This window comes from Borostomias antarcticus (genome assembly GCF_949987555.1).
Source record: "Borostomias antarcticus genome assembly, chromosome: 5".
NCBI lineage: Eukaryota > Metazoa > Chordata > Actinopteri > Stomiiformes > Stomiidae > Borostomias > Borostomias antarcticus.
Window position 1 is genome coordinate 3,742,890 of NC_140238.1, and position 19,489 is coordinate 3,762,378.

Below are 19,489 nucleotides of genomic sequence, written 5' to 3' on the forward strand. Positions count from 1 at the left end.
AGCAGGAGAGGGGGGAACGACAGCAAAGGGAGCGAGCGAGAGAGGTTAGTGAGACACAGACGAAGAGAGAGAGAGAGAGAGGGAGACAGCTGTGTGTGTTGAATCCGCTGTTCTCTCCAGGCTGAGGCGGCAGGCAGGCATGGCGTCTGAGCCCGGCACCCAGTCCAGGGTGATGTTCCAGACCGCGGACAAGACGCAGGAGCCCGCGCAGCGCAAGCTGGGCAAGCTGACCGTCAAATACGACCGCAAGGACCTGCAGAGGAGGCTGGACATCGAGGAGTGGATCGACGGGCAGCTGCACCTGCTGTTCGACTGCGAGGTAGGGCGAGGGACGAGGTCGCGCACACACACACATGCACACACACACACGCACACTCACACACACGCACACACACACGCACACACACCGTGCTGGGTCCCTGAGGAGGAGGTGTGCGTTGAAAGCAGTGGAGGTAGAGAGAGCACATAGGTGCCAGTGATGAAGAGAGAGAGAGAGAGAGAGAGAGAGGAACAGCCAAAAAGAGGAGTGGGTGTGGGGTGGGGAAGCATGGACCTCTTATTCCGACTTCAGATCGCTGCCGCTTGGCCTTGAGTCGGGGTCGGAATAGCCTGGAGCTCCGTGGCGAAGTCGCTGTGTGCTCCTTGTAGTTTGCTCCAGGGTGGTGGCAGTCACCGGAGATAAGATAAAGCTGTATACTGTACCTGGCCTTCATGTCATGAGTATTTGACATAAGAGCAGGGAAGAGCAGGAGAAGAGCCACACGGCCCGATTCCCTGAGGGAGAGAGGAACATCTCGCCCTCCTGCTGTCACATGGGTTCAGTGTAAATCCACTTTAACTCCAGACAATTTGCCGTCTGAATGCATTTAATAACCCGGGAGGTTTATCGCCGAATTTCTTGCTTCCAGCCAGGGTTGCGCCCCACGACTTTTAAGATGGGAAGGGGGCACATACCGGTAACGGTTCCCCATTATTAGTAAGTGGAACCCCCCATCTGTGTTGACACCCAGCCTGTCGTAACTCCTCTCTCGTTCAATGGGGTGAAATCCAATTATATCAGTGGTCTCTCTACGTCAATTTACTTGCCGGTCCCTGGGGATACCATGGCAACAGACGTCTGTCTCCCCCGTGGGGAGACGTCAGCAGAGAGGGATTAGGGGGAGGACTTCAGGACATGGGCGTCCGCGGCGCTGGATGTGGGTCAGGTGACTGCGAGCGGTGGAGGTGCCTCGGTAGGAGGCTGGGATTGGGAGGAGGGATGATGTTCCTTGTTTATAGGGGTAACCCTAACGCAGTATACCATTACACACACATAGGCCTGTCAAGCACTTAAAAAAAAAATAATAATAATTACATGGTCTGGATTTAATTAATCCCAATTAATCTCAAATTGATCCTATATCAATTTGTTGCTAGTGTTATTATGAAGGGGCTTAGTGACCACAGATGGCTGCAACCCCCCCCCCCCCCCCCACACACACACACACCTGCGACATTTCTTCCTCTGCTGAGAAAGCCCCTGCATGGTATTTCAGGGTGTCGCATGTGAGGGGTGACCTCATGGAAGTATGAGCTCTTATGAAAAGGATAGAGAGGAGGGAGGATGAGAGACCGGGAAATGACCTGTCCCACTGGGGTCAGAGGATGAGAGCCCGGGAAATGACCTGTCCCTCTGGGGTCAGAGGATGAGAGCCCGGGAAATGACCTGTCGCTCTGGGGTCAGAGGATGGGAGCCCGGGAAATGACCTGTCCCTCTGGGGTCAGAGGATGAGAGCCCGGGAAATGACCTGTCCCTCTGGGGTCAGAGGATGAGAGCCCGGGAAATGACCTGTCCCTCTGGGGTCAGAGGATGAGAGCCCGGGAAATGACCTGTCCCTCTGGGGTCAGAGGATGAGAGCCCGGGAAATGACCTGTCCCTCTGGGGTCAGAGGATGAGAGCCCGGGAAATGACCTGTCCCTCTGGGGTCAGAGGATGAGAGCCCAGGAAATGACCTGTCCCTCTGGGGTCAGAGGATGAGAGCCCGGGAAATGACCTGTCCCTCTGGTGAATGTGTTGGGCAGAGACGCCTCTCTGTAGGCAGGTCCCTGAGGGGCATCGTCAGAGGGCAGAGATAGAGGCCATGGCATCAGGTTCAACAGGATCTCCTTCCACCCACTTACGTGGGGGGCGGGACGTCACAACTGTCCTGGTGACTGACAGCCAGCATCTCCAATCAGCCGGGGTTGCTCTCCAGCACAGGCCAATCAAGAAGCTACTGTTCTGTGAGATCATGATTTAAATCCCTTTAGTGAAATGGTGTATATATATATATATATTGTATATATATATATATATATATATATATATATATATATATATCAGTGTTTGGGGTTTTAATATTGCAGTGCCTCTGTTTCCAAAATAGCAATTCCTCTAAGCAGTGCTTATTTTTGGGGCTCATCCTATTAACTGCTTATGCCTTATGGGTAATATATGCAAATACATGTCAGTACTGGTGGTGGGTAGAACATCGCTTTAATCTCAAAGTAGGAGACGGGGGATTTCAGCACAGATGTTGCTCTCAAATCTCCACACCATCTTACAGAAATGGGCGCAAAATGGAATCATTCTCGTCTCTTAAATTCTCATAAATGATTAATTTTTCCACACGCAAATGAGTCACTGCATGTCAGGTAATCTAACATTATCATTCATCATGAAGAGCACCCTGTCTTCAGTATTGATTTGGAACATTGCTCAGTAATGTGTGAGTGCTGTCTCCCTACAGTGTTTAGTGGGGGAAGCCCTAGGAGGATTAGCCCTTTATTACAGGAGAATGGGACCCCTACATGATTGATGAGATGACAACAGATAGCAGCAGTAAGACTGGTAACTCTAGAATCTTCTTTGTTGTGGCGATGATGGTGTCTGTTGTGGCATGTAACACAGCTTTCATGCCTGATGTTTTTCTTTTGTGATTGATACCTACTTTAATGACACATTAACCAAGTATGGCATTATGATTCTAATGGGGTATGTGGAGATTCCAGTACTGATTCCAGGGTTGTGATTTGGGTTTTGGTAGACAGACGACGTCCACTGTTGTGACACTGGACATGATTCGTCCATGTCCATTGGCCAAAGTGCTGAATTTTGCATGGGGCTCTGGGAAGGTTACTCTGTGGGTACTCTGACTCTTCCGCATGCGAGCATTTAGAGACAGTCCCCTTGTGTCACACGCTGAATTATTCAGTGACATCTCTAGTTCTGGAATGGCCGGGGACAGCGCTGAGAAAAAAAGAGAAAAAATATTGATGGTGTGAAAAAACATTATCAAAAGAAGGGCACAATAAAACCCATGTCAATAATTTAAAATAATTAGCATGTCCGCCAATTATGCTAATTAATTAGCATGTCAGCATGTCTTTCACATGAATTGAGAGCAATTTATCATGATACACAAGCAAGTAATACAGAAAGCTTGGTGTTTGTCTCTGACATGACAGCCAATAGTGACCTCAGGTGTATGACCTCTGAACTCTGTGGTATGGAATGTTTTGACTGGTCATCAGCCCAAGCCTTTAAGAACTGAAGGAAAGGAACATCTTATAAGTGATGGATCCACACTCAATAACCTCTATTCAAAACAACATATTGGCTTTCCGGGATTGGTTTCCTTTAATTCTGTTAACAATTCAAACACAGAAGGGTTTTGTAACCCAGCTATGTCAAACAATGATAGTCAATCATCAGTGTGTGGTTTCAATGTTTTCCTAGATCTTAGTAAGCACGCTTGTCTGCGTTTCAACAGCTCTTACTGGTTCAATTATGAATTATGTCTTGACTATATTGAAGCATGAGCACTTAACTTATTAACTATGCTTAAGACTCCTAAATTCCCACACATTCTAATTGTGCTCCATTTCAAGCACAGCCAATCCTGACCTCTCTGGGGCCCCAAGCAAAATTCAGCTAAGGGGCCGTCCTACCTGACCTGTGAGCCGCCATGTGAACCATTTGCCACACAGTCACACCTAACACCCAGCTCTCCCACTACAATCCTCCCTTCCTTGAAAACAGTTTGCTCCATCTGTCGGTCTATGAATAAGTAATCCTACACAGAACAGAATGACCTAGAAACAAACAATATTTATTGAATAGAATATTTTCTATAGAATCTTAAGATAAGTGAATATAAGTACTTTGCCACATATTGTCAGTTCTAATGTATATTAAGCATTCTGCTCATTAGGTATGTTGACCTTTTTTTAGTCCTATAAGTAATGCTGATGGCAAGCTATCTGTAGCTAGCTAGCTGGTAGCATTGCACTGCCGTCAGGTGAAAACTTAATATCTCCATTTTGGTGATTATTTGTTTATTTATTTACAAAAATTTACAACCTCTGTACGCCCCCCAGCCCTGGGACAAATTAAATGTATTCTAAACAGAACAGATGTAATTTTATAAAACACAAATTAGAAAGTGAAATTGCAATGTTTCAACATCCTGAAAACGTGCCATGTCAGAGGTACAAGGTTTTCACCCGACAGCGCTGGACGGGCCGCACACAGAACTACTTTTTAGCGGCACAGCGCCCTCAAGACCCGCTGATCCAAACAACTTCACAAGCGACACGGCACGTCCGAGGGTCCTGAGAAATACACCTGCTGAATGTCAACTTCATATATCACCCGGTTCTCGAGATAGTCGTGCCCCAGACAGAGAGAGACAGGTTTGTGGAATGAATCAAGATTGACATCCGCTTCGAAGGGGAGATGGGGCCCTACGCAACTTATGTAGTGAGTGTATAGGACCGCCCTGTATTAGAGGACTGCCTTGGCTCTGATTGCACTGTACTTTTGACCTCTGTTGGCATGGATTCCAAACCCCGGTCCCTCAAATAATATCATTTTATCCTGACAAAATCCCACGGTATAAAGTAGTTAGTTTATGGACCTTTTCGACCATAGAAACTATCCCCAAGAACTAGAAACCTTTGCAGGAACTCACCAAGTTCTCACCAAGTTCCCAGAACTAAATTTCCCCCCCAAAAGTCCCTGGTTGGGGGGTTCTACTTTTCGAAGAGCAGAAATGATTGGGGTTGGGGTTACAGCGCTGAACATTTCTGATTGGTCGAGGACTCGCTGCAGAAGATTTCAACCGCTATTTTAAAATATCTGTAGGTGCGAACACAGCTGTATTTTTGGAAAATCAATATGGATTAAACATCAATGCAACACTATAAGAAAACCAAGGACCACAACAACAGAAGCAGTTCTGATCGATTGTAATAATGTATATTCAGTTAGGCTGAGATTCGTCAGAGGTCACCGGACTAATTTGCCTAATCTCCACGGGACTTTTGACCACTGTGGAAGGAACCTTTTAGTTCTTCGAAAAAGGTTCCTGAAACTCCAAGTTCCGGGAGACTTCTTAATCAAAAAGGGCCATTAGAAGGCAGTTCTAATCCATATTACCGTCTAAAATTATGTTCCTCTAAGAGCTACTGTGTTATTCATGAATTCAACAATTAGTGCCTACATCCATTTTTGTGTCAGTAGTAGACTACTCCCTAAATTCAAGAGTCATTAGCTCAGCTCAGTGCCTGTATCATGATACCATTGCTCTGTTGCTTACTTACTACACACTTTTAAGTGTACACTTAATTTGCAATACTTAAGATGTACATGTACATGTATCACTGTCTCTCCGGAGTTATCTTGCCCTCATTGATATTCATTGTTGTTGTGAGTAGCCTTGCGGTCTCAGGACAGACAGAGGGAGTATCGCTGCATCAGTGATTCGCTGGCTGTGCTCTGCCCTGCTCCTGTGGAGAAACGCCAGTCTGCAGAATCACAAACAGTCAGAGCTGGCAGCATTTATCAATTAGAGGGACACACAGGGGACCCTGCGCCGCCGTGGGCCGGGCTGGTGCTCTCTTCTGCCACTCTGCTTCTCCCTCATTGATTAGCTCTCTCCTCATCCAGAAACCTGTATTTGCACGAGTGTGTGTGTGTGTGTGAGAGAGAGAGAGAGAGAGAGAGAGAGAGAGAGAGAGAGAGAAAGAGAGAAAGAGAGAGAGAGAGACCTGCCATTAAAACTCCCCGACTGGAAAATATTCCTTTTAAAAGCCCCCACTTGTCAAATCTTGAAAGTACACCTGCTGACTCCAGATATCTTACTGCTCACGGTTATGTAGCCTCAAGTGAGCCATCATCATTTCCTTCTGCAAATGCGTTCCAAAGGAGATGATGTGAGCCGGAATCTGAATTGATTACGTTTGCAGTGGTATTCCGTCTTAGATGACACAAGTGTGTGGGAGAATTCTCTAATGTTTCCTAAACATTGATAGGTAGTCTTTTTTATCACTGCAGCTCAAACAGGTATTGCTGTGCCAACTTGTTTTAACAATTTAAAGAGCTGTTGGGATTCACACTAGTTCACATTAAAAAGCAGTAGGCTACCTCTTCTACTTTAGTTGCCATTAGCTCTCAACTGAAGTGTAAGTTAGCTATGACAGGCTATTTTATAAAATAATCTTTCCAACCGCACGGAATCTCACTGATGGTTGAGCTAAATGCCAGCTGAGTAAATCACCCATGTAATCAAAAGGCGGAAGGCTATCCTCTTGCCGTCTTATTACTCACTAAGCTTTGCTCAACTGTGTAAAGCACATCATCAATCTTGTCATTGTTAGTGAGATCACCATCATCCTGAACTGCACAACCCAACTCTCTTGTGCTTCTGGGATCGCTCGGGTGCTCACTGAGGAGGAATGATGGCAAAACATCATTTTCGGGTTTAACCCGAAATTATTATTGTGGTTTCTCAATATCTGTTGCTGTATCACGTCTGGTTTGGCTCATGTTTTGTTATGGTTCTGGGGGAAGCGTTCACTGGTTGGTACTGTGTGAACCACTGTGAATGGTAAACATCAATTTGGGATGGCAGGAAGCCCTAATCACTGTTCAGCTGTATCTGTGCACTGAGAGAACAAGGTTTCAGTGTCTGTGAGTATGACTGTGAGCTTAAAGGATTAGGGAGGGGGAGGGATCATTGTCTCATACTACAATTTTCTGATTCTCTCTCTTTCTCTCTCTCTTTCTTTCTCTCTCTCTCTTTCTCTCTCTCTCTCTCTCTCTCCAGGAGGAGGAGATCCCAGAGTTGGAGATTGACATAGACGAGCTCCTGGAGCTGTCAGACGAGGAGCAGAGAGCCAGGCTGATGGTGAGTACAGCACAATACATCCATGGTACAGCAGCGCGTTGCTCTTGGAGAACGGCCATCATTTAACAACTGATAGCTTGGATTATCAAAACGAATGCAATGTCCGTCCCAGTTCCAACAACTTCACACTCGACTCGACTCTGGCTTCATTGGGTCCCGCGCAATACACCTGCTAAATTTCAACTACATACAGTGCCCGGTTCTTGAGAAAATGAAAATACAGACAGACATATAGACTCCTTCTATTATAGTATAATAATGCAGTGCCTGTATAACTCAAAACAAATTACTTATGAAGGCTATTGTTAGGCATTATTACATTTGTCTTAAAGCCACGAAATAATTATTTCCTCATACAATAGACTACTTGAAACAACTCCATTCCAGAGACTCCGCTCCAAGTCTTGTGTGTGTCAACCGGAGTAGAGACCACATTCTATCCAGTATCCTATGGTGAGGCCTGAGAAGTGAATAGTTCCATTCCAGTGACCACGCTCCAGGTCTTGTGTGTGTCCTGCTCTAGCATGGCTGGGCCTGTGAAATGCAGACAATCGGCACACTGCAGACGGGTCTGCCTTCAAAATTAGATACAGTCCATATGAATTAAATGACAAGACGGAAGGGGAAACTGGTCATTCCTGTTTGGGGACATTTTGTTGGCTACAGTATGCTGCAATATTTGCTCTTCCAACATGAACTTGTTTATAATTCACATATAAATCGTGGTTTAACTCTAACAGAGTAGGGCGAGTGCTTTACAAGCGTTCAACCCCAGCTGTTGTTGTTGTGCAATGAAGGTGAAAGACCAATGTCCAGAGCGGCTCCTTAAACAACCTGTGTTTGTTCCTTGGTGTTCCACAGGAGTTGTTGCAGGAGTGTGGCAAGCCAAAAGAGGTGAGACACAAGTTACTGTAAGATCAAAATAAAAACAAACACCTACTGTACAATGAAATGGTACTTGACATTCAGACGAGAGTTTGCCTACAACAAAATGTCAATTTCAAGTCATCTTCTCTTCCTCACATTTAGGACTTCATCAGTGGGCTGCTTTATAGGATGAAGGGCCTACGCAAAATGTCTGGGCCCTTGAAGAAGTAATGATGCTGTAGGTCAAATCAAGAGTCGAGACAATGTGAAGCTCCCTTACCTCCACACCGCTCACCCCTACCCGGTATTTTGGATGCCAGTATGTGCAGTTTACATGTGAGTTGGACCCTCTCCCTGCACACATGGGTCTGTGTCAGTTGATTAGAAGAGTGGTTGGTTTTGATTAGCATTTTATATTATGTTATTTATGGACAGTTTTAACTTTTGGACTCCCCCAAACATACAAACCAGTGGTATATAAAAAACGGTATTGTCTATTACTCACATGGAATGTTTTTTTGTGTAATATTGTACATTTCGGTTGACTATTTACTATGTACATAATATTTTTGTTCCAATAACAGTGTTGTATGTCAAAATAAAGGACATTTTCAAGAGAAGGCTATGGATGATTAAAGGTTATGTATTTTCAAATTAATTCATATAATTTTCAGTTATTATAAATAGTAGTCGGATCATGAACTTAAACCTAGCACCTGAAAGGCCATCGGTTTAACCGGCATATCAAACCCAGCAGCCCCGCTCCCATTAGCTGCATTTTACTAAACTGCTCTAGCTTTACCAGACTGAAGGAGACTTAACTGACGATGGCAGCGGAAACAGAGCAGCGGACGTGGCAGGCTGGTGTCCCACGGCCCCGGGGCAGCTCTGAGGCTTCACCCCCCCCCCCCCCCCAGCCTCTCCCATCTAGAGGCCATGCTTGCTCGGTGCTGATCACAACACCATGGCGGGGTCATGCAAGGGTTTGTTAAGCATTCTTAACGGCCATACAAACTGTGCGTTGCACCACTGATCGCTACGGAATGGCCGCCCTCTCCTGGTTCTGTTATCGCCAATTTCTTCTATATTAGGTTGGACTGTATAATTGACACGCAAGGCTTGACTGGAAATGAGGCGCGGCGGGAGCAAAGACAGCAGAGCAGGGAGGCGATCAGCCCCATTATGTATGCATCCATTATCCCAGTCCATTTCCTGTCTGTGGTCACAGCGTGGCAGGCATGCCCCGGGTAGGCAAACACAAAAGGGAAGCAGGGATGGCGTCCATCTGGGGCCTTAATGGACCAAACCCCTGGAGGTGGGCTTCATTATGGCCCTGCTGCTGCAGACGGTAATGTGCACGAGTGAAGCTGCACTCCGGCCCTCGCTCTCTGCTGGACTAGGACGGCCGCTAGGGTCACCCTTCTGATTCCCTCTTCTCCAGCCTTCCTCACACTGGTTGGTCATACTTTGCTGTATGTGCATTTCTCCTATTAACTCCATATAATAACAGTACTGTATGGTTATTCTGGTGATAGGAGAGGGGTTTATACAGTATAATATAAAATTGAAATTCACTTTTCTTCATTGGCAATCTGATAGCTTGTTTGTACATGCCACAGACCTACTACACACTAATGTAACAGTATAGTCAGCCCCTGCCAAAGACAGATTACAACAGAGACAGCACTGCCTGCCAAATGAAAACAAAGCCCTCTATAATCCCTCTATATTGGCTCCTCTGTGGGCCTCCAGTGACATGCTGACAGTTGTCTGGTATGCTACATCATCCCCAATGAGAAACTGTGTGTGTGAAAGGGAGAGATGTCGCCAGTGTTTGGTGTGTGACAAGTTAAAGTAGGAAATCATGAATAAAAGTCGGTTTACATCGTAGATCAAACCAAACTACTGCCTCTGACAATTCCAGGTATAATTCTTTATTTGGGACCAGATAACACACACGTATGGTATGTTATGGTACTGCTAAAATACAATCATATTTAACATTTGATGAGATAGCTAGAATTCCACAGAATTCCACAGACGGAAATCTAAAAACCTATTTGAGATATCCAACTTTATTATTAACATTAAATAACCCACAAGTAAATAACTGATAATTCCCTACCATTTAAAAATCATTAGGTAACAGTATAAGGCAAATCTACAGTACATTACAGAGTTAGAGCATTACCCTGTCTCAATGTTTCCCATGGCCACTTGGAACTAGATTTGACAGATTACTGTTATAACTAGATTAGCAACATAATCATGGCTTCTTGACTGCTTTGAACAGGTAGTATTAAATCTGACCAGACACCAGTGACTGCACAGAGTGAATGGTCACTTCACAGGACCAGTCTCACGTCTTCTTGGTTCTCTTAGGTGCCGTGTAGCTAGCCGTGCGATGCTCCTTCCTGTCAAATTCATCATGGCCCTCCCTGAGAGAACATGGAAAGTAATTAATAATTTATCATGCTGAATACTTCATACATGGGCCGTTTGGCAGTATGACCGAGGCTGTTACAAGATTCATTAGGTCATGGCTCGAGGGTAAAATCTAAATAGTATGCGAGGAGAACTCTGAGTAAATAATTGCATTTATGAATATCAATGATTTGCCCTGAAATAGCAGTGCCTCAGTAGTGCGTGTGTAATATTAGACCCGTGTGCAGCACCTGAAACAGCGGTTGCAGTACAGATCTCCATCGCAGGTGTGACATCGGAGGGTGGCGTCATGGTTACAGATGCTGCACCAGGGAAGCTCGTCCTCATCACTGTCTGAGGCCTGGGTCGCTATGGCAGCCGCCGAGGTCCTCGTCTTGGCGGCTGGAACTGGCGTCTATAACAAACCCAGATCGCATGAGCTTAGAGTTTGTTTGTGTTCTTCATTAGTTATACTGTGTGTGTGTGTGTGTGTGTGTGTGTGTGTGATTACACGTTTGTTACCCGTTTCTTGCAGGAAGCCTTCTTTTCGGTGTTCCTAGGGCCACTGTGCTCTAAAGGTATGTTGTAGCCACTGGCCTCATCTAATGCAGCCTCCTCTGTAAGCTGTAAAACATTTACGTTTGATGGCATGGTTATAAACCACTCCATTTGTCTTCCTATGAGTCTCTTTAAATCCTAGCAATGAATTATCAGGGCCAGTAAAATGACTTAACAGCAGCCCCTTGTGGTTATCCCTAGTAATGAGTTTAAATATGCATCTCATGTGGGTAAATATTAGCAGACCTGTTTCATTATCCTTGCCATGGCCTCGTCCTCAGTCTCCTCCTCACTGTCTGGGGGCTGGAAGTCGTCCATAGTGACTACAAATCAATGTAAGAGAACAACATTACACAACATGACAAGTACACAGTTGACACATCTACCTAACAAGTACATAGAGGCATTCACACATATCCAAAATGACTGTTGACTGTTTCTTTACTGCGTAGAGGAACTCCATCCTTTCGTAGCTTTTCATCCCTTTTGATTGTTATTGAGGCTGTGAAATTCAGTGACGACAGACGAAGTAGACCGACAACACACAAAGGTCAAGGGCAGCCCCAAGGGACAAGACGTGTGCAATTATCTCAGCCACTTGAACCACTCAGCCAAACAATGGCAGTGGAAAAACAGCTCAGCGGAGCGCTTTCTCTCCCACAGAAGACGTGTGACTCACCCTTGTCTGGGTCCTGTCCCCTCAGCTGGGCCAGCCTCTTGACTCACCCTTGTCTGGGTCCTGTCCCCTCAGCTGGGCCAGTCTCTTGACTCACCCTTGTCTGGGTCCTGTCCCCTCAGCTGGGCCAGTCTCTTGACTCACCCTTGTCTGGGTCCTGTCCCCTCAGCTGGGCCAGTCTCTTGGCCATCTGCAGGACCTGTTCCTGGGAGCAGCGCTCCTGCCTCAGCTCCTCCATGGCCTCCGCCAGCAGACGGCTCCTCTCGGCCTCCAGCTGCCCGGCCGCCTCCTGACCCTCATCCAGGTTCTCCTCCAGCCTGTCGCCCTCCTGCTTGTTCAGGTCGTTCATGGGGCCGTCTATCCCTGGAAATGAGTTAATAAAGAGAGGGAATGCGCCAGGTCCAAACTTTGGGGGGGGGGGCGTTCAAAGGCAGTGGAAGCAAGTGAACGTGGGTGATCGGCATCACGTTATTCAATTGAACCGCTGTCAGAGAGGGAAGAAGCACAATCTATGTACCTTCAGGGTTTGTTTGATTGTTGTCGATGGCAACCTCCTCCGACATTTGTGCTATCAGATCATCGGCTTGTTCCGTCTGGGTCCGGTTATTTGGCGGCTGGTGTACCTACAAAAGATGTCTGCATGAATGTCCGGTCACCCGGTGCAGGTCTTTCATGGTTTAGCGTGCGGTTGCACTGCATGCAGGGACTCACGGGCAGGGGGGCCTGGGAGGGGAGAGGCCTGCCCTGGAGGGCAGCGAGGCGGTCCTCCATCTCCCCCGCCGAAGGTACAGACCGGCTGGGAGCCTTCAGGGCTGCCAGGCGGGACTCAATCTCCTTCTCTGAAGGGATGGACTCTGGGCAAGAAATGGGTCATGGTAAAAGGTAAATGGACTGCACTTACATGGCGCCTTTATTCAAAGCGCTTTACAATGGTGTCTCTCATTCACCCATTCACACACATTCATTTTTAGATTGTTTAGAGTCGTCACATGTAATGTACAGTCAGTGAAATGTTTCTGCCAGCTCTGAGATGTGCTCATTACAGATGAACTTCCATACACAATTTAGAAATCACACACAGTACAGATCTATACAGTATAAGTAGAGGCAGTGTTTCCCACAGGATTTTTTGATTTTTTTTTAACATTGTTAATTTAAATGCATCAATTTGGCGCACTTTGAGAGCAAAATCAAGAAGCCATAGCAATTTAATCATCGGACCACAAATGGTTATGAAAGGGGATGGCAAAGAAGTAGTCATACACAAATCATGGTAAACGAGACAGGACTTTATTAAATAGAAATCAATATTAAATAACATCATGCCCAGTCTGTTTAAAAATGAAAATACAGGTAACACCCTGACAAACAACTCAAATGTGCCAAAGACCACATTTCCATCTACTGTACAAAAGACTAATGCAACATACTGCGGGACATGAGCCCTTAAAAAGTCAGTTCTGAAAAAGAAATCTCGGGGGAAAATGTGCCAGTGGAAGCCGAAATGACTGCAGTTGCTAAAAAAGAGCCAGCTGACCATCATCTAATAGAGATCCCTCAGAGATGACCATCATCTAATAGAGATCCCTCAGAGATGGCAATCATGCAGTCTGAACGAGGCTTCCCCTCCGACACCAACAGCTGCCACACACCAGGGCAGAGGGCCTGGACATCTCACTGGTCTAATATATCTCCCACCCTCTCACTATCTAATGAGCCTCTGACACCAACAGGTGTGAGAGTGAGAGAGAGAGAGAGAGAGAGAGATTGAGAGCTACATGCCCTGCTGCCTCTGCCTGCCCTCCTGCCACCTGAGAGTCAGTCATTCCATCTCTCTGTCCCTCTGAGAGACTGCTGGCTGGAGAGGAAGCTCTCCTGCCTAAGAGTCAGCCCCTCCTCTGTCCCTCTCCCGCCACTGGCTCTGCTGGCTGCTGGTTGAGGCTGCTGGCTGGAGAGGAGGCTCTCCTGCCTGGAGAAGCAATCTCTCCTGTTGTAAATAAACATTTCACTGTTAGTCAATCCACTTTGTTTTTTGACAAAAGCTTATGAAAAATAATTATTCATTGGCAATATGTTTGGCTATTGACTTGGCATCCATTGCTACGTTATCCTAACTAGCAAGCCAACATTACCGCAGGGTTGGGTTGTTTTTACGTTACGTTTACCTCAGGCTCCGCAGCAGTTTCTTCATCTGCTTCTACTCACTTTCTTCTTGAAGAATGTATTGGTCTGGTACTCATGACCTGAACGTCAATACAAACATATTAGCTAATCTTAAGACAGTCCAGTTTTTCAATGACACTTGCCTGACTAACGTTACATGCAAACTTATCTAGCTAACGTTGCTAGTGCTAGCCTAACTTTAGCTAGGTAATTGCTACAATTGGTAGCTAATTGGTAGCTAATTAAGTCTAGCTTTGCGTTACATAGACTGGAAAATGAACGTTGTGAATAATGAACGTTGTGAATAATTATGTTTGGACAATTAGACAACTACGGTGGATATTGTATTAGATTGTATTGTATATTGCAAGTAGCTAAAGTTAACTTACCTCAAACAACTGTCAACTCCGTGTGGAATTCCAGCGTGAATCAATGCATCTGTGTGCAATTAACACTTCCAATGAGTGTGATTGGCACGCGACCTATTTGCGTGGGAGGGGGAGTAGCCCAGCAGAGTACCCAATCAGCACAGCGCAAAACACAACGGATTGAGTTATTTATTTATGAGTAGTCAAAACTTTCGATAACCTAAATTTTGCAGCTATGGCAGGACAAATTCAGCGTTGGGAAACACTGGGAGGGGCATGGGTGTGTTGTGTACATGCTAGCTATAATTGGCAATCCCGAGGGTGAGATATATTGACATTTATGCTTATGTTATATACACTAGAAAATCTGATCGACTAGATATAATGGCCCTGGGGAAAAAAGCTATTCCTGAGTCTCTGTGTTCGCCATGTGTGTGTGGTTCAAACACCAATGGCGGAAGCTGCCATGGGTGCTAGCTTGCTCACTGGGACCAATTTGGGGTTCAGTGTCTTCCCCAAGGACACTTCGACACGCTGCCAGGAGGAGCTGGAATCGAATGAGGAACCTTCCCAGACGGCTACTCAACCTCCTGAGCTACTGCCGCCTCAAATGTTTAATTAAATGATGATATGCAAGGATAAAGATGGTCTATTAGACAGTGCTTACTTGGCTTAGTGTCATCTCTCATCTTCTGCAGCCTGTCGGCGATGGCCTGGTCCTCTTTACTCAAGCCTTTGGTTGGCACAGGGGGGATGGATAGGCCGGCTTTGGCATTTCCAGGAGACTGCACTGGCTGACGTTGTTTGGCCTCGAGAGCTGCAACCCGTCTGAGCATCGACAGAAAGACAAGTGATGAGAAGACCTGCTGACGTAGCCCATATCACTATATGCACAACTCACTTCCTGAAATTAGACATGCTTCTCCATTTCCTGTCTCACACTATTGGATGAAATGATTATTCAGGTGTGCCTGATCATTGTGCTGCAGTCAGGCACACCTGATTAATCACTTCATCCAATAGTGTAGGACAGGAAATAGAGAAGCATGTCTAATTTCAGGAAGTATTGGCGTTGTGCAATTGGCTAATAACATCACAGCTGTTCCTAAGGGCCTTCTCACTTCTTATAGTTTTCAGGGGGGGACCATCTTGCTGCATCATTTTGTTTCTCACCACCACTGCAAATAAGAGAACATATATGATATAGAAAGCTAGTATATCAAAAAGCATATACGTTTAGTTGTAAGTACTCAATTATTTGAGCTTCACCACTCCACCTTGTGAGGTTCCCGTGACACTGCTTGCAGACCTTCTGCTGGGCGTTGCCATAACGAGGCACAACTGCATTGAAAGTGAGGCATCCTGAGCAGAACGACCGGCCGCAGTTCTTACAGCCCAACTGTGAGAGAGGACAGGAGACATTAACACCATAACATGGAGCTGGCTGTAATGCTAGATTTGTGAACAACAAACCAACCTCTTTCCTGAAGAGAGTAAACTTTGAGGCACAACAATAACATCGGCTGTCCATATCGATGCATTAATAAACGAATGAAGCTAGTTTTGCTAGCTTATCTTGTTTGACTTCCCAAGTTCGATCTTGTTTCATGAAACTTGCATAATCATGAAACCAACCAGACATTTGGTCATCCAAGAAGGGACACAAAATAAATAAGGAAGTGTTCCGGAAGTTGACTTTCAGTGAGAACGTTGAGAACAGGTTCATTCAACATCCCGGAGGTTTTGTATCGTTTGAAGAGCTCGTAGCCTTTATTATCATCAACTGATCAATCGGAGATAGGAAGGGATACTTTTGTTACGGTATTATAATGCGGATATTGTCTTTGGTCAGTTCAATTCAATAGAAAAGGTGCGTTACATTTATCTCTGTGTTGAACTTCTTCTTCTGTAGGATTTGGTGTGTTGAACACAGCCCAAGCCAGGTTACGTCAGAGCCATCATCCAATCAGCTCTGTCCAAATCCTCGCAGCTCCAGTTCAAACCAAAACACAGGAGCAACGCTACAGTACGGCCAGGCTACGAAGCACAAATTTGCTCTTTGCTAAAATTGTTTTATTAATATTTGCGCAAGGCATTTTCCTTGGCGGGGTAAGACGTCTATACTTGACCAACTGTATTGTTAGATGGCATAACACTCTAGACAGTGGCAGCCAACAATGCATGCAATATTTCCCCATTCCCTTTTCTTGTTGACTCGCTGTGAATTGCGTCGGTAGTCTGCTTGTGGTATCTTCTGACTGAACACTGTAACTTTGCCAGCGTTAATCATCATCCATCATTAAATCTGAACAGAGCTACGCTGACCACCCGTATTAGCACCAACATGGCCGAAGGAGGAGAGGCAGACTGGGAACTGTGCAAGGAGAACATCCAGCCTCTGAAACGGGGTCGAGCTATTTCGGCTTTACACCAGGCACTCAGTCTACAGCAGGAGGGGTCGAGCTCGGCCACTAACCAACACAAACAGTAAGGATGTGTAGATGTAGGACAGTAAGGATGTAGGATTGATGGGGGAAATGTTGACACGTTTTTTTGTGATGCTAGGTTCCTTATGCTGAAGTGCTCTTTATGCCATGTCTCCACAGGGCTTTTGAGTCTGAACTCCGAGTGTATGATGGGGATGATCCACTTGATGTTTGGGATCGGTAAGACCATTTACATATTTACATACATTATTATATTTTGTATTGAGTTTTGATATGTATCTCTACTCATTATATTTCCCTTTCTGAACAGGTATATAAAGTGGGCGGAGCAGACCTTCCCACAGGGAGGGAAGGAGAGTAATCTCAACGTGTTGTTGGAGCAAGCAGTGATGCGCTTTACAGAGGAAAAAAAATACCACAATGACCCCCGCTATATTGACCTGTGGATCAAATTCGTACGTGCATTGTTCTCTACCTCTAACGTGACTCGTGTGACGTTAACATACAAAGGAACCTAGTCTTAGTGAACTTATTTGCCATTCAAATTGCTTGCCACCTTGTCTTGAACTGTAGGCGGAGAACTGTCCAGAGCCATTGGATGTCTATAGGTACATGCAGGCTGAGGGGATTGGAACCATGCAGGCGTCCTTTTACATCGCCTGGTCAGAGGAGTACGAGAAGCAGGGTAACAACCGCAAGGCGGACTCCATCTACCAGGAGGGTTTCACGTGCGGGGCGGAACCCCGGGAGAGACTCCTGCAGTTTCACAAGTAAGGATTCGGCATTAATTATCATCTTAACATTTACTTGGACAACATCTTCACTTGAGTACATCATAATGACTTGCCAAGTCTAGACTTAAACCTGTGATGTGTGGTCAACCACAGGGCTCTCCAGGCGCGTGTGTCCCGTCAGGTGATGTCAGCCATGGGGCAAGATGATGAGGAGGAGGAGGAGGCCGGGGCGAAAGAGCCCGAGAGAATGTCACTGGTAGACCTCAAACACAAGGGGAAGAAAAAGGCTGTCGCACCCATCAACAGAACGGGCACTGCTGTACTCGGCACCAGTACGTACTTGCCCAGGAGTTTTCTGCTCCTATTTCAAACATTGCAAAATGCCCACCTGTCACTAAATGGCTATGAGCTTAGAATTCTTCCCGTTGGCAGTGGATTTGATTCCTCTGATCCACCTGTCTGCGTTTCTTGACAGGAAACGCCCGTGACCTGCAGCTACAAGGGCCAGCTGCGCCCAGTAGGGGTTCAAACGTTGGCTTTATGGTGTTTGATGAGAACAAGGCGGTCAGCGACGTGCCGTCAGAACCAAAGTTGGAGTCATGGATGGCTCCGCCGACATCAAAGGCCAAGGAGAACGAGTTGAGGCCAGAGAAATGGAGCAGCGTGAAGGTAGAAAACACCGGACTATGGGGATTTAAGACAACATTTTGTTGTGTAACTCTGAATATTACATACTCCCAATGAGATGCAACCTATGATAACGCGCCATTTTTCTGTTGTTTTTTTCTGTTCTAGATGCCTCAGAGGTCCAGGTTTGGTCACACTGTTCCTCTGGCTCCTCCCAACAAGCCAAACTTCCAGCCGTTCGTAGAGTCAGACCAGCCCCCAGCAATGTGAGCGCATCCTGAAATCCCATAATTAAGATCCTCTGCCCTCATTCAGTCATTCTCCCCCATCTAACCCGATGAGCAGAGCGCCTGAAGCTATTCGCATAAACAAAAATCCGCACTTCTGAGAATTACACCATGTGTAGTGACAAAAACAGCCCAGCCGAGCAGTATGCCTCTGATGTAGAGCGCGTCTTCTCATCTGTTACCGCTCCCTGCGCTCATGTTGGCATCTCTTCCCCTCCTCAGAACCCCATGTAAGATCAACCCTGCGGTGAATACAGTCTTGTCAGCGCGGAAGCCCTGTAGGGAGGAGACACCGTTGAAGAGACTGCAGCAGCAGCATCACCAGGAAGAGGACAAGGCCCAGGAGCAGAGCATGTACTGCAAGGAGCTGCTGCTCAGTGGCGCCGCCGAGTTCTGCTTCGAGGAACTGCGGGCGGAGCGATATCGTCAGAAGGTGGCCCAGGAGGGACGAGGTGGAAAAGACTGAAACGGGCCAGCGGCCTCTCTGACTGACATTCCTACCGCGAGACATTGGCTGCACTTTCACTTTTATCAACGTACGTTAGCAGTCAATTCATGTTTGGGTAGTTGTTGCTAGAAAAAAAGAAACGCCAGTACCTACTACCGAGATTCCAATACCGAGAAAAAGGGATCCACACACCGAGTAGCTCCTGTTAAAAGTTGGGAGATTGTTGTTACTGCCGTTTTTATACTGTTGCTTGTGCGCAGAGTTCCTCTCGAATGGCGAGTCTCCTGAACGCCACGTTTAGAGGATGTTTTACATTCAAATATCTCTGGAGTTCAATAAGCATAGATGCATATCATGGTATTTCAAAAGTGACCCATTGTTCGCTCACTAGCGGTGTCATTTCCTGTTGATCATTTCCTGTTGAACTTATTAAAAGTTTATCCCATGAAAGCTGCAAGTGGGAGTCAGGCAGCTCTTGAGACAGAAAATCCATAGCTCTGCTGTAGAGAGATGCTGCCTAGTTGATGAGCTAGAAAAGGCCCTCAGAGTTTTTTTTTTGTCCAGTCCTTTTATTTTGATAGACAAACACACTCTTGGCTTAACAAATATTCTGTCTTCCTTGCTTCACAGTCGGTGGCCCTAACCAATTTGTCTGGTATTTACATGCACCAGTTCACAGCAA

General features: G+C 46.1%; 3 protein-coding genes across 3 annotated transcripts; 2 read left to right on the plus strand and 1 right to left on the minus strand.

Annotated features, from left to right (window-relative positions):
* Positions 1-139: 139 nt before the first annotated feature.
* ppp1r14d (protein phosphatase 1 regulatory inhibitor subunit 14D) lies at positions 140-8,306 on the plus strand (the record flags this gene model as incomplete). Its single annotated transcript, XM_084438507.1, has 4 exons — positions 140-319; positions 7,128-7,208; positions 8,070-8,102; positions 8,238-8,306. The coding sequence occupies 4 exons, from the start codon at positions 140-142 to the stop codon at positions 8,304-8,306; spliced, it is 363 nt and encodes a 120-aa protein (XP_084294633.1).
* A 1,699-nt stretch (positions 8,307-10,005) lies between these two features.
* Positions 10,006-15,902, minus strand: zfyve19 (zinc finger, FYVE domain containing 19). The gene is made up of 11 exons (XM_084438493.1): positions 15,742-15,902; positions 15,542-15,663; positions 15,386-15,442; positions 14,932-15,092; positions 12,445-12,587; positions 12,251-12,356; positions 11,878-12,096; positions 11,304-11,380; positions 11,022-11,123; positions 10,751-10,914; positions 10,006-10,513 (listed from the first exon to the last, which is right to left on the minus strand). Exons 1-11 carry the CDS (start codon positions 15,793-15,795, stop codon positions 10,435-10,437), a joined length of 1,284 nt encoding a protein of 427 aa, XP_084294619.1. The 5' UTR covers positions 15,796-15,902; the 3' UTR covers positions 10,006-10,434.
* A 706-nt stretch (positions 15,903-16,608) lies between these two features.
* bub1bb (BUB1 mitotic checkpoint serine/threonine kinase Bb) lies at positions 16,609-18,825 on the plus strand (the record flags this gene model as incomplete). The annotated part of the gene is made up of 8 exons (XM_084438375.1): positions 16,609-16,751; positions 16,871-16,930; positions 17,022-17,166; positions 17,285-17,481; positions 17,599-17,777; positions 17,921-18,114; positions 18,241-18,338; positions 18,582-18,825. 8 exons carry the CDS (start codon positions 16,609-16,611, stop codon positions 18,823-18,825), a joined length of 1,260 nt encoding a protein of 419 aa, XP_084294501.1.
* Positions 18,826-19,489: the final 664 nt, after the last annotated feature.

Excerpts from the sequence above, each read along its gene's own strand:
- zfyve19 (XM_084438493.1), bottom strand. The coding sequence starts at position 15,795 with ATGGACAGCCGATGTTATTGTTGTGCCTCAAAGTTTACTCTCTTCAGG. Across the intron at positions 11,381-11,877 it reads GGGACAGGACCCAGACAAGG|TCACTATGGACGACTTCCAG; the intron begins GTGAGTCAAGAG and ends ATTGATTTGTAG. Across the intron at positions 11,124-11,303 it reads TGGCAAGGATAATGAAACAG|CTTACAGAGGAGGCTGCATT; the intron begins GTCTGCTAATAT and ends AATGTTTTACAG.